This window comes from Microcaecilia unicolor, chromosome 5 (assembly GCF_901765095.1).
Source record: "Microcaecilia unicolor chromosome 5, aMicUni1.1, whole genome shotgun sequence".
NCBI classification, from domain to species: domain Eukaryota; kingdom Metazoa; phylum Chordata; class Amphibia; order Gymnophiona; family Siphonopidae; genus Microcaecilia; species Microcaecilia unicolor.
In genome coordinates this window covers 39144019-39160275 of record NC_044035.1, presented here as the reverse complement: position 1 = coordinate 39160275, position 16257 = coordinate 39144019, and the positions used below count along the sequence as shown (strand labels likewise).

The window sequence follows — 16257 nt, the reverse complement described above, 5'->3', positions numbered from 1 at the left end:
AAGTGGTTATGAGTCAAAAGCAATGTTAAAGAGGTGGGCTTTCAGTCTAGATTTAAAGGTGGCCAAGGAAGGGGCAAGACGTAGGGGCTCAGGAAGTTTATTCCAGGCGTAGGGTGCAGCGAGACAGAAGGCGCGAAGTCTGGAGTTGGCAGTAGTGGAGAAGGGAACAGAAAAGAAAAGAAGGATTTATCCATGGAGCGGAGTGCACGGGAAGGGGTGTAGGGAAAGACGAGTGTGGAGAGATACTGGGGAGCATGGTTTTAACATTTTAAAATATAGAGCGCTTTAGATCCTGCTTGGATGATCAAATGTGTATAATTTGTTATTAGAATTAAAATCCTAAAAACCACACAATAATATGTTTATAGGTTGGAAATACCGAAATATTCACAAAAGACAAAATAGTTATACTGAACATAACTTATTTTAAAACTGTGTTACTGGTGCCCTCTAGAGGATTGTATTTGAATACCAAAAATACAAATATAAGTACTAATACATTGAAATTTAAATTCTTCTAGATGTGTGCCCAGATGAGATTTTAGGTTCATGTTCAGATCATTTTTGGACATCTTTTCATTTCAGAAATATATGTAAAATTTTAATCCATGTGAACATACTTAAGGCATACAAACGAATTTTATATGTATAACTTCAGAATTTATGTGCATAAAGTGAATTTCATGTGACTTACGTATGAGCATAAAATTTTCCAAACTAGAAACTGAATGCACATCCCTATCATGTTCAGAAAATTATTGGTGAAACAGTTCTAGGCACACAGGTACTGCAGTTCCTAATCCCTCTGAAAAAGTAACCAGATCTGCACAGACTTCATACTGTAAGTATATTATTATTATTATTAGCTTTTGTATAGCGCTACCAGACGCACGCAGCGCTGAACACCTGATACAAAGAGACAGTCCCTGCTCAAAAGAGCTTACAATCTAAATAATACAGACAGACAAGACAGTTACGGGTGAGGGAAGTAATGGGTGAGAAGGGAGGAAGGGACAAGGGGAGGGCAATTGAGTAGTGGCTGGGAGCTAAAAAGCAGCGGTGAAAAGGTGGGTTTTCAGCATAGATTTGAAAACAGGTAGAGATGGAGCTAGACGTATAGGTCCAGGAAGTCTATTCCAGGCATAAGGTGCCGTGAGAGAAAAGGAGCGAAGCCTGGAGTTAGCAGTGGAGGAGAAGGAGGACGACAAGAGAGACTTGTCCAGTGAGCAGAGTTCACAGGGAGGAATGTAGGGAGAGATGAGAGTGGAGAGGTAATGGGGGGGCTTCAGAATGGATGCATTTAAAGGTCAGTACAAGAAGTTTAAACTGAATGCGGAAGCGGACAGGGAGCCAGTGAAGTGACTTGAGGAGCATACATTTGGGTTAGCCATAAAGGCTGGTAGGCCACAGTATTTGGGCTGCTTTAAGACCCAACAAAAGTTCAATATGGAAGAATAGGGAAAGGCCATGGAAAGTGTATGAAAACAACTGAGGAACATTGCATTTTTCAATCTTCTCTACTTCAGTTTCACAGAATTTCAAGAAGAAGCACATTGGTAAACATTTTCTTTCATAGTATTATAAGTGCTAAGTAAATATGATTTATTTGGGATGGAACACAAGTCTTTTGTTTCTCCTTTTTTGTTTAAAGCATAAAATGTCCCAGCCCACCCTGGTCTTCTTCATGTCCTCCACACATTGCATCTCAGTTAAATAATTCTAGCTCTGTACTAATACCTTTTCTCTAAGATCCCATCTGAATGAAAATAGAAAGCTGCTTCCTAGATGCTGATAGGTCTAAAGTGAAAAAGAAAGTGATATTTTCAGGTGAATTGCTTGTACCATGACCAATTTAGTTGGACGTTGTAAATATGAACACGTTACCCCACTTTTGAAAGCAGCTCATTGGCTGCCTCTGACTCACCTCATTTACACCTATCATCATCTCTAGTTAATTTTACGACTGATTTGAGATGTATACAGTTAAATAATTTTATTTTTACATGCTTGACTCTGGTAGCGTCCTGAACATCACAAATTTCCCCTTCCATGTTTTCCTTTCCCCTACTTTCCTGTCATGATTGTAGTTCCTTCCTCTTTCCCTCAAGGTCATGTAATTATTGCATGCCTCCCTTACTTTTAATTGTTTTATTGTAAGCCGCTCAGATATTGTTTGATGGGTAGGATATAAGCCTCTAATAAACTTGGCTTGTGTAAAGGGATGGATGTGAGAGATCTGCAGTACTTATTCTCTCCACAAGCGGGAGAGATGGGTCACATAATATGGGTTGAATATAAAATGAAAGAAAATACCATAAAACAGGTTTTCTTCATGCCCTGAATTTGGGGAGGGAACTGAAAACTGAATTCTAAAACATCAATCCAACCATCTACTTCCACATCCATTAGATTTGCAAGTATTGGTAGGTATGGACCACCCGTAGCTTTCCTCATTCTAAATACACTTTGTTGCCCATTATTTCCCTGTTAAAGTTCACTGTATTTCATTAACAGGTGTATCACGGGTTAGCAGCAAGCAATTATTATGTGAGATTATCTCTGAAATAACTGCCTTCTGCTATTAACACAGAGTAAATGGAATAAGTCTTTGATAGGAAAGAACAATTTAAAATACTAATTAGATTTGCTAGCTTTTCTGGAAGCGCCAGTGCCGTATGGACAGTGGGACAGTAGTTAAAGGTGACTTTGCTTCACCAGACTCTTTCACTTACTCAGCTGGTGAAAACATATGAGGCTTAAGAGATGATAGAAGTTATATGTCTGCACCACATTGTTTGTAATACTGCCTAGTATACAATGCCCGTTCCCAACTCTCAAACCCCTTCACTGCCACCGCTCTTGTCCTACATGCAATAATACAGTGAAAAGAAACATCCTCAGTCTTGTGTTATTCTATGATCTTGATGATGAAGTAAGATCAGACTTTGCTGTAGTAAGTTGCCATTTCCTTTTTGGGTGCATTGACGTTATTGAGTTGGTGGCTCTCTCTAATGCATACATTGCCATTCTGATGTGCCTCGTGATTGAGGTTTAGAGGGGGTTTGCACCGGTGCCAGTTTTTAAGCAGCTTGTTCATAGTTCCCTGGTCTGTGATTCCTAAAAGCTTTTCTGACTGCTCGTTTTCAGGTGTTTTCTCTTCCTCAGGCTGGTGATGAGGCATTTTCATGTCCTTGTTCATTGTGTCGAAGAACTGCTGGATGCAGACTTTGGCGAAGCTCTTGGCGTGCTCTGTACAGGTCTCGTCAAACAGCTTGCGCTCAATATCTATATAATGAGACCAGTACTTGCTTTTTAGGAATGCTGCTTGGGTGAAACATGGACGGATGGCCCTCACCAAAAATGCCATTATGGTCATTAGCAACACAAAGGTCCAACCCAGGGCCTAGAGGATTGAAAAAAAATAAATAAATAAATATTGTCAGAGGTAATTATAAGCTTTAGTCATTTAAAAGTACTTTTATTATAGAGTCAGGTGTACACAGCATGCCATTTGGAACATAAGAAGATAAGAATTTCCATATGGAGTCAGACCAAAGGTCCATTTAGCCCAGTACCCTGTTTTTAACAGTGCCTAATACAGGTCACCAGTACCTGGCAGAATCTCAAAAAGTAGAAAGATTCTATGCTACCCATCCCAGGGGTAAGCAGCAGTGGCGTTCCAACCCTAGCTGACACCCGGGGCGGAACGCCGATGCACCCCCCCCCCCCCCCGGGTGCAGCGCGACCCCTCCCCCCGGCAAAATTACACCTCTTCCCCCTCCCCCCCGGCGAAATGACACCCCCCCAGGTGCACGCCGCTGGGGGGGTGCCGTGGCGCACGCCTGTTGCCCTGTCTCCGAGTTCGCAATTCGCTTGTGTTTACTGCGCCCTCTGAGTCTGCCCTGGAACTGGAAGTAACCTGTTCCGGGGCAGACTCACAGGGCGCAGTGAACACATGCAAATTGCGAACTCGGACTGAGACAGGGCAACAGGTGCGCGCCACGGCACCCCCTTAGCGGCATGCAACTGGGGCGGACTGCCCCCACCGCCCCCCCTTGATACGCCACTGGTAAGCAGTAAACCCAGATGCATTGATTTATTTTACTACTTGCTCTGGCAACGAGTTACAGTGTTTCATTAACTGTTGCATGTTCCAGTGGCATAGCTATGTGGGGCCATGGGGGCCTGGGTCCCCGTAGATTTGGCCCTGAAACCCCCTGCCGACAACCCTCTCGATCCATCCTCCCGCCGCCAACCCTCCACCGCTGCCGCCGTCGGCTACCTTTGCTGGCATGCAGGATGTCAGACTCAGAGAAACAGAACGAAGCCTTGCGCCGGAAGAAGAGGACCTTGGCTGGCGGGGGTTGGGGTCCCTGTCCAGCAAAGGTAACCGACGATGAAGGGGGGTCGAGAGGGTCATCAACGGGGGGGGGGGTCAAAGTTGTTGGTGGTGGTGGTGGCGGCGGGTGGGGTCAGCGATGGCGGGGGGGGGGGGGTCGGCGGCGCCGGGGAGGGGGCTAAAATGTGCCCCCTCACCTCGGGCTCTGGACCCCCCTTCTGCCGAAGTCTGGCTACGCCCCTGGTATGTTCTCTCCTAAATATTGAATTGTGAACCTTTTGATGGTATGTAACCCTAGTTGTATATCAATTAAAAGAGAAACTTGAATGAAAAAATATTTTTTCCAATTTGTTTTAAATGTACTACTATGTAACTGTATGGTGTGTTCCATAGTTTTTTTTTTGCTTTCTGAAAGAGTAGACAACCTATTTGCATTGAACTATTCCAATCAGGTTTTTTTTTATAGACCTCCTTCATATCTCCCTTCAGTCATCTCTTCTACAAGCTGAAGATCCCTAACCTCTTTAGTCTTTCCTATCAGCCTTTCCTTCTATGCAAGTTATTCTACCTCGTTAATCATTTTGGTCACCTTTCTCTGTACCTTTTCTAATTTGTTTATGGTGGTCATTTTACAAGCGCAATTCGTGATTTAAATATCTCAGTCCCGGCACTTCTCTATTTTTTGTGTGGCCAAAACGTACAAGCCAGTATTTGTAAAAGGCAGAACAAAATGTTTAAACCACTGAAATGTAAAAGGCTGGCAGAGGCTGTCAGCAACATCTATCCTCGTCTAGATAGCAAGCTGATGTAATTCAATGCCAGATGAATGTCAAGACTTATACCACCTTTAAATCACAAATAAGTACTGCTGTAGTATGTCCTAGTGACTGCAAGATGGCTGAGACAGAGTCTGTGAGACTGATTGCTGTTTCTGTCCACCCAGGTCTGTTGTCAGAAACCCCTCCATCTCCACACCTGCTGCCTCCCACACCTTCCAATGCCATGCCACCTATGTATTTCCTCTCCCACCTTCTGTGATCCTGTCTAGTTCTCATCATGTTCATCATTTTTGCCCCCTCTACCATCTGAGGTGAGGTTTCCCTTGTGGGACAGGAATTGCTGCTTTGGAGCCAGCACAAATCTTCCCATGCAGCCTCTGCCTAAGATTCGTAAACAGCAATCATGACATTTACATATGCCTTAAAAAAACATCTAGAGGGGAGAGCTATAAATGTTGCTATATGGTAGGTCCAAGTTTCTGAAATTACTGATGGCTCTAAATGTTTAGGGCTGCAAAAAGTCTATGCCTGCCATTTTTCAAATCCAGCAGCTTCTCTGGCTCAGTATTGAAATGTGATTAACAGCTGTGTATAGAAGATTTGGGTGGTACAACATTCTTTTAATTTCGAGTGCTTTTTTGATTTATTGCCCTTTATATTTTATTTGCTAATGGTGTATGTACCTTGTACTGTTTCTGAGTAAATAAAAGTAAAAAACAACAACAAAATAATGCCAGCTGTTAAATGCTTTGCACTATTCCGAGGGGAACTCGAACCAGATACCCCAGGGTATCTAGCCTGGTGCGCTAACCAATAAGCTACTCCTCTACTCAGTTCCCAGTAGCAAAATGTTTCACACTACTCTGAGGGGAATTTGAAGCAGGCACCCCAGGATGTCAAGCCCAGGGTTCTAACCACTAAGTTACTCCTCCACTGAACTCCCAGGTGCAAACCATTTTGCTTTGCTCTGTTGATGTGCAAAATGTATTCCACCCCAGGGTAGAGCAAAATGTATTACCTCAGAGCAGGGCTAAAGTACAGAGTGGTGTGGAGGAGCAATCTAATGGTTAGAGCACCAGGCTTGCTATCCAACTGTGCCAAGTTCAAATCCCACTGCTGTGCCTTATGACCTTGTGTACATCATCTGATCCTCCATTGCCTGAAGTACACAACTAGATGGTGAGCAACTGTTGAAAAAGATGTGATATAAATAAATAAACATCTTGTACTCCAGGGTAGTGTGAAACATTTTGAACACTATCCACCTTATAATTGAAAGAGAAAAACGCCTAGATTTCGACCCAAATCGGGAGATAGACGTTTATCTCACAAAAACGAATAAATCGGTATAATGGAAAGCCGATTTTGGACGTTTTCAACTGCACTCCATCGCGGAAGCGTACAAAGTTGACGGGGCGTGTCGGAGGCGTGGTGAAGGCGGGACTGGGGCGTGGTTATCACCCGATCAGAGATGGGTGCCTTTCGCCGATAATTGAAAAAAAGTATGCGTTTGTAGCTAGAATTTAGGGCACTTTTCCTGGACCCTGTTTTTTCACGAATAAGGCCCCAAAAAGTGCCCTAAATGACCAGATTACCACCAGAGGGAATCGGGGATGACCTCCCCTGACTCCCCCAGTGGTCACTAACCCCCTCCCACCACAAAAAAATGATGTTTCACAACTTTTTATTTTCACCCTCAAATGTCATACCCACCTCCCTGGCAGCAGTATGCAGGTCCCTGGAGCAGTTGTTAGGGGGTGCAGTGGACTTCAGGCAGGTGGACCCAGGCCCATCCCCCCCCTACCTGTTACAATTGTGCTGCTTAATGCTTAGTCGTCCAACCCCTCCAAACCCACTGTACCCACATGTAGGTGCCCCCCTTCACCCCTTAGGGCTATAGTAATGGTGTAGACTTGTGGGCAGTGGGTTTTGAGGGGGATTTGGGGGGCTCAACACACAAGGGAAGGGTGCTATGCACCTGGGAGCTCTTTACCTTTTTTTTTTTTTTTGTAAAAGTGCCCCCTAGGGTGCCCGGTTGGTGTCCTGGCATGTGAGGGGGGACAGTGCACTATGACTCCTGGCCCCTCCCACGAACAAATGCCTTGGATTTATTCATTTTTGAGCTGGGCGCTTTCATTTTCCATTATCGCTGAAAAACAAAAATGCCCAGCTCACAAATTGTCGAATAAAACATGGACGTCTATTGTTTTGGAAAATACGGTTTGGTCCGCCCCTTCACGGACCCGTTCTCGGAGATAAACGCCCATGGAGATAGACGTTTTCGTTCAATTATGCCCCTCCACGTTTTATACCACCTCCAGAGGTAGTGCTAGATGTTTTCCCTGGCAGGCACTGAATGGATACTAGGGACACAGTGGGGACCTTGTGGGGGCAGGGCATGATGATGTGAGCTCATGTGGGCTGTTTTCTGCTTCATGGACACACTTGGATACACTTTTTTTTGGACGTTTTTACATTACCACATTTTAAGATGTTGTTGTTGATGTGCTACACATTTTTTAATGCCTATAAGATGCCTTGGTCAAGGGATGATTTTACATTAGGCTTCTGCCTTTAGAACTGAATTTGTAAAATACATCTCAGGCTCTAGACGTTTTGTCGAAAATGTCTATATGTTGACATATAGATGGCACTGCACATCTTTTTTGAGATGTATTGACCAGGATTGCACACAATACTCAAGGTGTGATCGCATCATAGATTGATGAGACGTAGACACAAAAACTCCTTGATGAATTTGGTTTATGCAGCTTGGGTTTCTCTACTTTGGCTTTCAAACAGATGAACAAGTTCTTTCTTACCCTCTAAATACAAAGAAAATGTGGTGAAAGCAAGCAGTTAACACAGACGAGTTTAAAAAGGTCTACACAAGTTTCTGGAGGAAACATCTATAAAACTGGTTTGATCCATTCAGGATTCTCACCATCCTGTTACAGGCTCCCCTGCTAGAATGGCTGCAATGGTTCTGCCTGCCCCCACATAAAGGGAAGGGATTTGATCTACCACCTTTCTGCAGTTAACAATCAAGGTGGTTTACATACTATATAAAACTACTTATTTTGTACCTGGGGTGATGGAGGGTTAGGTGACTTGCCCAGAGTCACAGGAAGCTGTAGTGGGAATTAGAACCCAGTTTCCCCAGGGTCAAGTTCCACTGCACTAACCACCAGGCTACTCCTCCACATGTAAGCTAAAGACTCCCTAGAGAGCATGCTGTGGATTGTCTGTTGCCTGCTGTGCAAGTGAAGTAGCACTTTTGTTAAGGCTTAGCCTTTTACCTAATTAGTTGTGTCAGGGCAAGTTCTTCAAATGGGCTAGTGTTGTGCATACCATGACAGGAATAAACCTCATTCCTAAGCCAGGGCATGTCCAATGTGATGCCTTCCTTGAGCTTTAAGTTAGAGTCTTAGATGAAGTACATTTGAAAGAGAGAGGTTCTACCTATCTCTCTGTCTGGCTGCAGCAGAGAAGATTGACCTGTGAGTTTAAGCCACAAGCCAAAGAGAAAGAGAAAGAAGCACCAAATCAGGAGTTTAACTACAGGAGAAGGTATTCTGGCAAAAGATTACCATGTGGAGAGAGTCTATGTTGAGCAGGGGCCCCGTGCGAAAGCAAAAGCCCTCTGATGTTTCTGTCAGAAGGGACTGGGGGGGGGGGTCCTTTACTAAGGTGCGCTGAAAAATGGCTTGCAGTAGTATAGGCGCAGGTTTTGGGCGTGCGCCGATCCATTTTTCAGTGCGCCTGAAAAAAAGGCCTTTATACAATTTTTGACGAAAACGGATGTGCGGCAAAATGAAAATTGCCGCGCGCCCATTTTAGGTCTGCAACCTTACCGCCAGCCATTGACCTAGCGGTAAAGTCTCGCGCGGTAACTGGGCGGTAATGACTTACGCATGTCAAATGCCACTTGGCACGCGTCCAATACATGCGTCCGAAAATTATTTTTCGGCCACGTGTATCGGACGCGTGCCAAAAATGAAATTACCACAAGAGCCACATGGTAGCAGGGCAGCAACTCCATTTTGGCGCACGTTAGGCAAACGTACACGCTTATGCGGCTTAGTAAAGGGGCCCCTAGATTTGCCTAGCACTTGGGAAGCCATTAACCCTAAAGAAATGGCAAAGATTGAAAGGGATCACAGACACAGATAATGAAGATGTGAAATGCGTGACTATACGGTGATTATTTAATGGTGTACAACATCAGGATATTTAATTTTGCACAAGTCATCTGTAAAATTAGTTGGAGCACCCCATATCTGTACATAAGTATTGCCAAACTGGGAAAGACCAAAGGTCCATCAAGCCCAGCATCCTGTTTCCAACAGTGGCCAATCCAGATCACAAATACCTGGCAAGATCCCAAAAAGTACAAAACATTTTATACTGCTTATCCCAGAAATAGTGGAATATTTTATGATGATGAGGGAAATCTGTGCCAGGGCCTTGAAGGGAAACCCCTATCCCCTAGATAGAACCTGCTTCCTTGGATAAGGGTGTCCATGCGTTGAGTGAAATAGGGGAGAGGAATAGGATAAAAAATTATGTTTGGAGGGTCTTGAGGCGAGAGTTTTGGTATGGACAGCCCCAAGAGAAGGTATACCCCCCAGGACATACCTCTTACAAAACATTATATAGGTAGACTTAGGAAAACCATTGCGCATCTTTATTTGTAAACAAGAAGAAATGGGTCTATAAATAGATATTTATGACTTGGTTTGGCCACATTTGGAAATAGGATACTTGGGCTTGACCCAACATATTTCTTACGTTCTCATGTTTTCAGCCACTTTCTACCAGTTTGATGACAATCCTTGATCTGTCTCAAATAATGACACCTAATGTGTTATATAAATAATATTTATTTATTTGTACTATAAGGAGGAGGTAGAGTAGAGGGAAGGCAGAGAAGAGCTGACAGGGGCAGTAAGCAAGGAAAGGAGAAGCACCCTCTGATGGGAAAAGAGGGTAGGAGACGTGTGAGAAGGGAAGAGAACTACAGAGCCCAGCAGCACTTGCAAGGGAGGAGGGAACAAGAGAAACAGCACCACAACTCCCAGCAGGTAGTAGAGTCAGGAGGTGATTGGGAGATGGAGGATAATCAGGTGGAGGAGCAGCACCTGGGAGAGAGGGTGGGGGAAGACTCCATGGAGTGGGAGGAGATTGAACTGGGGGAAGAAAGTGAAAGGAAAGGAGATGGTGAGGAGCAAATGGAGTTTTTTTTGCTCAGGACAAAGGAAGGTGTGAAAAGAAAGAAATGGCAGAGAGGGAAGCCAGAGCTTTGGGGGCCGCTGAGTGACAGTGCCTAGTGGCGGGCTGACTTCATGGAACTGTGGGGATTAAGGACCTGAAGGAGGTCAGTCTGAACATTTTGTGGGAGGTTGTCAGAGTGCTGGTGTCTGGCAAGCGAGGGTGGTGAAAATGCCTCTACCTCCTAGGCAGTAGTAGAAAGGAGAAGAGGAATCGACTGAACCACAGGTTTATCCCAAGTCATTAGCTAATTCTAAAACTGAACTGTTATGGATTTTTGTGTGTGAGAGAAGTGAAACAAGGTGCACAGAGACTAGCAGCTGTAGTACAGCGGGCAGACTGTTTTTCCGCTGATACCGTTGGGGAATAAAGTACTCTGCAGGATAAAAATAGTACTGTGAATAATCACTTGTTACAAATGAGCGGAAGCAGTTCTCTTAAGGAGATGGATTAGCCCCAATTGTGTGGGTGAAAAAGGACAGCACGGAGAGGTGTCGTGAGGAGAGCGGACAGCACTGAGAGGTGTCGGGTCAAGAGCGGACAGCACGGAGAGGTGCCTGCTGACAGTATTTATTACATTACCATGCTTTCCAGAAAGGAAATTACAAGAAATAAAAACAGCTTTTGCCAATAAAAATAAAATTCAACACAATCAGCTAGTCATACTCAAACTAAGCCCATCAAGGAGAGATCAAGAGAGCAAAAAACAAAAAGGCAAATATTAAAAGAAGAAAGAAGGGAATTCCCCTTATCTTTTCTGCCCAATATCATTAGACCTCTTTACTGATCTCCAATCGTCACCTATTGAAATATGAATCACTTCTTCCTATCTGCAAGAACTTTTTCTAATAGCAGTTTATCAAGAAAAATATAATTATTATTTTAACATTTCACCAGACACTTGCATGTGAACTTTAAATAAAACATAGCTTAAGGCTCCCAACTGGATCCAGATTTGCAGGGCAGGGTTGACCCAGGCCTGGGTTTACCCCGTTGAATGCAGGGACTTAATAGTTCTGATTTCCCTATTGCAGTCCCTAAGAAATGCAAGACCACAAGTCCCAGCATGCACTACCCAGGACTGGCTCAACCCTGTCCTATGAACCTGGATCCAGTTGGCAGCCTTAACATAGCTCCAAAAGCAAATACCTGTGGCTTCTGTTGAAGAAATACTCTACACCTAAGATAAGTTACCTAAGGAACGTCCAATAATCCTTTCCCTAAAATAATGTTTGAAAACTGAAATCTTATCCATTTCTGAGACCAATGATAATCACAGAGAGAGTGGCTCAAGTTGGAATCAGATCTTCCAAGAAATCTGGTTAGATCAACATCATCTGCAACCCCCAACTCATCAAAAGCCCTCCTTCTGCCTCCTTTAAAACGGTAAATAATATAAGGATTTAGGCCACATTTGAAAGCCATAACCTCCTTCAAATATTTCCTAAATAAATTGTCATAAAGGTAAAAATGAAATTGATGGGTTTGAGAAGTGTATTTTCTCTGTTTCCATTCTTTCATCCTGTAGGAAACCATTGTTTCCGTATCATATCTGACACATGTACTGTAGTACCAAATATTAGTACAATTGGACAATGAACAAGAAAATCAATATAGCTCAGTGACATTCATGCATCTAATTGAAAATCAACACATGAAGAGTCCAGTGTAAGTGCTTAATCAAATAGTCAACACGATGTATTTAAAATTTTCAATCTTTCCTTTATTCTCAAATATTCTCTTCTTTTTGTATATAATAAAAAGTTGTTGAGCACTTGACTATGGCTCAACGGTGGCCAAACTCGTTTCACTTTACATGCTTCATCAGGAGCAGTGCATCAACTTTCTTATAATATCAAACAAGATGGTATCACATATTCTTGTGATCACATTGCATCTTATCTAACCCCAGTTCTTCCATACAGCGTTCTTAGCTGTTAAAAAGACTATGAAGCATATAAAGTGAAACGGGTTTGGCCACAGTCGAGCCATAGTCAAGTGCTCAACAACTTTTTATTATATACAAAAAGAGAATATTTGAAAATAAAGGAAAGATTGAAAATTTTAAATACATCGTGTTGACTATTTGATTAAGCACTTACACTGGACTCTTCATGTGTTGATTTTCAATTATTTGAGTTAGAGTTACAATAGCCTTCCTCCTTTTGCTGTTACTAATTCATGCATCTAACACATTTCTTTCACAGGCTGAATGCTTAAGAAATCATATCACACCTCCTACACTTCTTATCTTGCAGTCCTTTGTTACATAAAAATAAAGGTTAACAAACAAGTTATTTCCAACCCAACAGATGTTGGAAAGAAATGTTTATCTAGGGGCAAAATAACTGTCCAATCAAATTTGACATGAGGGAACACTGGTTAAAAAACACACCGAGTTTGACAATAGGGCCAGACCGGATCAGGGATTCCAGAGAATTAAGTTCCCTTCAGAATGGCCCAACACATTTCTTTGGGAGAAGCAGCTTCAACTTCTGCAGCGTTTAAACTTTGATACTATGATACACAACAGTCACACACACACATATGCTTATGAAACAGGAAGCCACAATGTTCTTATTTATTGAGTGACAGGGTCCAATACAAAGTAGCAACCTAGGTGCAGGGCATTACCAGGGCTTTTCTTTCCTTCCCACAGGGAAGATTGGTGGGTCCTCCCTTCCCCAATTCCCCCAGGACCAACCAGGATCTTAGTCTTCTATCCAACATGCCAAGGAGGAAAGATGGAGAAGAAGGGAAACACCAAGAATGGGGTTTGTTCCGTAAGGAAAGAGTTGGAAAGGGGTTGAGTCCAAAAACCAGCTGAACCCCAAGGCACAGGGGGGTCCTTTTACCAGCTGCGGTAAAAAGGACCCTTAAAAAACATGGCCATGTGGTAAGATTATTGTTACTGTGTGGCCATATTGGAGGAGGGGGTGGCATTTACCGCCACCCATTGAGGTGACAGTAAGGGCTCCCATGGTAACCCGGCAGTGCTTATTGCCAGGTTAATGCTGCAGTAGAAATAATTAAATAGTTTTCTGTTGTGCCGGAAATGGTGTGAGCTCAAGTCGTAACTACTGCCGGCGGCCGCATTGGGCCAATTGTAGTTCCAGGTTGCCGTGTGACAGCCCTTTTGGTAAAAGGGTCCCTTGGTATCTTAAGGAGGAGAAAGGAGGGATCATCAGAGAGATCTAATTCGGTCCTCAAGGAGAATAAAGAACAGAAGCCATATCAGTTCTACAAATGAATCAACGAAACGTTTTGCACCTAGAAGCAGTCTGAGCACCGAAAGTCTTAAGTAATTAGGAGGTGGAACCCAATCCCTGGGGGTATCATACTTTCCTAGTCCAGGGAGGCTGAGCACTTGAAATACATGAGAAAGAGCAGGGCCGCCGAGAAGGGGGGGCAAGGGAGACAAAATTCCCCTGGCCTCCAAGGGGGACCCAGCGCAGCAGTCCCCGTCCCCAATCTCACCTGCCTGCTCTCAGCTCCGTTGACAGCCCCTCTCCGTCTGCCACCAGGCCCCCTGCATTCAAATCGGCAGCGCCTCACCTCCGTGTGAAAGCGCAGTGGCAGATTGCCTCCCTTCGGGCCTTCCCTCCCTGTGTCTCGCCCTTGTCTGATGTAACTTCCTGTTTCCGCGAGGGCGAGACACAGGGAGGGAAGGCCCGAAGGGAGGCGATCTGCCACTGCACTTTCACACGGAGGTTAGTGGTGCCAATTTGAATGCAGGGGGCCCGGTGGCGGACGGAGGGGGGCTGTCGACATGGTTGGGGGTGAGCGGGTGGACGGGTGGAGACCGGGGACTGCGGCGCTGGCGGCCTGAGAAGAAATTGAGGGGGGCCCCGGGGGTAGCCTTGCCCAAGACCTGGTTCAGCCTCTCGGCGGCCCTGAGAAAGAGCAGAGCATTGTGTTCTAGAGAGGAGGGAAGGGATTATTCTGAGGTTGTCTGTTTCTTAGCTTTTTGGTAACTTTTCTATTTACTTTTGTTTTATGTTATTATTTACGGTGTTGCACCATTTTATCTATACGAGCTTGTGCAGCTCTTACAGAGTAATTCTATTAATAACAGGAAAACCCACGATCGTATGCTGCTGAATTTCCCAGCAGTTTGTTCAATAAGATCTAAGAAATTATTCAGTTCTCTTCACTACTTAACTGCTTCAGTATGGAATTCTCTACTGCTTGAGATGCATGTGCTTAGGAATTATCAAGTGTTTTGTAGTACTCTTAAAACATTTTTGTTTTATGAATATTTGGGATAATATAAGTGTTTTGTGAGTCATACTTATAATTCAGATTATGCTGTTTTTTAAAATTATTATTATTGATACTATGTAATTGACAGTTTGAGTGATGTGGCTGTCCAGGAAGCAAACATTGCCTCATGCCCACCGTCTGCTCTCATTGGTGAAGGCAAAGTGGGCAGGGCAGGGGGTACTAGTGCGCAAGTCGCACAGGGTGCAACTCAGTACAGATCTGAGTTTCCCCATTTGTTACTGGATTAATTTAATACATTTGAGAGCAATAATGACAATACCCTGAGACTGTGAACCAGGGGCGTAGCCAGACTTCGGCGGGAGGAGAGTCCAGAGCCCAAGGTGAGGGGGCACATTTTACCCCCCCCCCCCCCCCGCTATTTTTTACCCCCCCATGCCACCGCCTCCACCAACAACAACTTTGCCCCCGCCTGCTGATGACCCTCTCGACCCCCTCTCCCGCCGCCAACCCTCCACCACCGCCGACGGCTATCTTTGCTGGTGGGGGTCTGGCGTCCTCACAGAAACAGAACGAAGACTTGCGCCGAAAGAAGAGGACCTCGGCTGGCGGGGGTTGGGGTCCCCTGCCAGCAAAGGTAGCCAGCAACGGCGGGAGGGGGGTCGAGAGGGTCGTTGGCAGGGGGGTCCAGGGCCAAATCTATGGGGGCCCAGGCCCCCATGGCCCCACGTAGCTACGCCACTGCTGTGAACCCCTTTTCAGAGGAGTTTCCCTTTGAAAATGTGGGCTGACATCACTGGCTGCTACTGTGATTTCCAGTGCTGTCTAATCAGCAGGAGAGGTGAATGTGAACATAAAGATGCGATCAAGTTTACATCGCAGTTCCCATACCGAAATACTGTGACTTATAACAGGCTACTTTCTAAATGGGGAGCCACTTCCACTGGTAAATGCGAAGGAAGTTTTAATTCAGTATATTGGCTGGGCTAAAATCACCAGGGACAGGCAGCCATTTAATGGGAATTTCTGTTTTATTCATTTTCATCTGACCATTTTGTCATTTTGTGGTTTGCTGATAAAAGTGTGAAACGAGGGCCCACCATTTCAGGAAAAAGGTGCACTCTTTTCCTGATAGGGCAACACATTCACACACCAGTTGGTGCCTGCACACTAGTTTGTGCATCCATGGTGGTTCCTCTCTCAGGAAAAACTGTGCACACTTTCTGAAATAGTGAGTCCCTCTTGCACACTATTTCCAAACAGTGCGTAATATTTGCAATGGATGACAAAACACAAACCCCCTGTTTTCTGCCGTGCGCTAATGCTGACACAGCCCATTCACTTCCGATGGGCTGTGTCAACATTGTTGGGCAGCTTAGTACAGCCGGGGGGGGGGGGGGGGGGTGAGAGAGAGTATGTTGTGTATTTTTGCTCGTTTTCATTTGATAACCAGATGCGACATAGGTTGTGCCATTAACATTTCCTATGTAGTTGCAAAGGACAGCTTAGCCCTAAAAAATCCCACCTCAAACCAAGCAGAAAACATGCAAGCTTTGCTTGTGCTTTTAGCTGGATTAGAAAGAACTATTCCTGGGCAGGGTTGCCAGGTGGAAAAATTTTTTCTAGCCCAATCCAGCCCAAAAACCA

The 16257-nt window shown here is 44.5% G+C and overlaps 1 protein-coding gene across 1 annotated transcript in view; it reads right to left on the bottom strand.

The window, feature by feature from the left end:
- Nucleotides 1–2938: 2938 nt before the first annotated feature.
- CALHM1 (calcium homeostasis modulator 1) overlaps nt 2939–16257 on the bottom strand; it is a 33000-nt gene continuing 19681 nt past the window's right edge. Inside the window, exon 2 of the mRNA XM_030204721.1 lies at nt 2939–3403. Coding sequence (XP_030060581.1) covers nt 2939–3403 — 465 coding nt within the window. The remainder of the gene's footprint in view (nt 3404–16257) is intronic.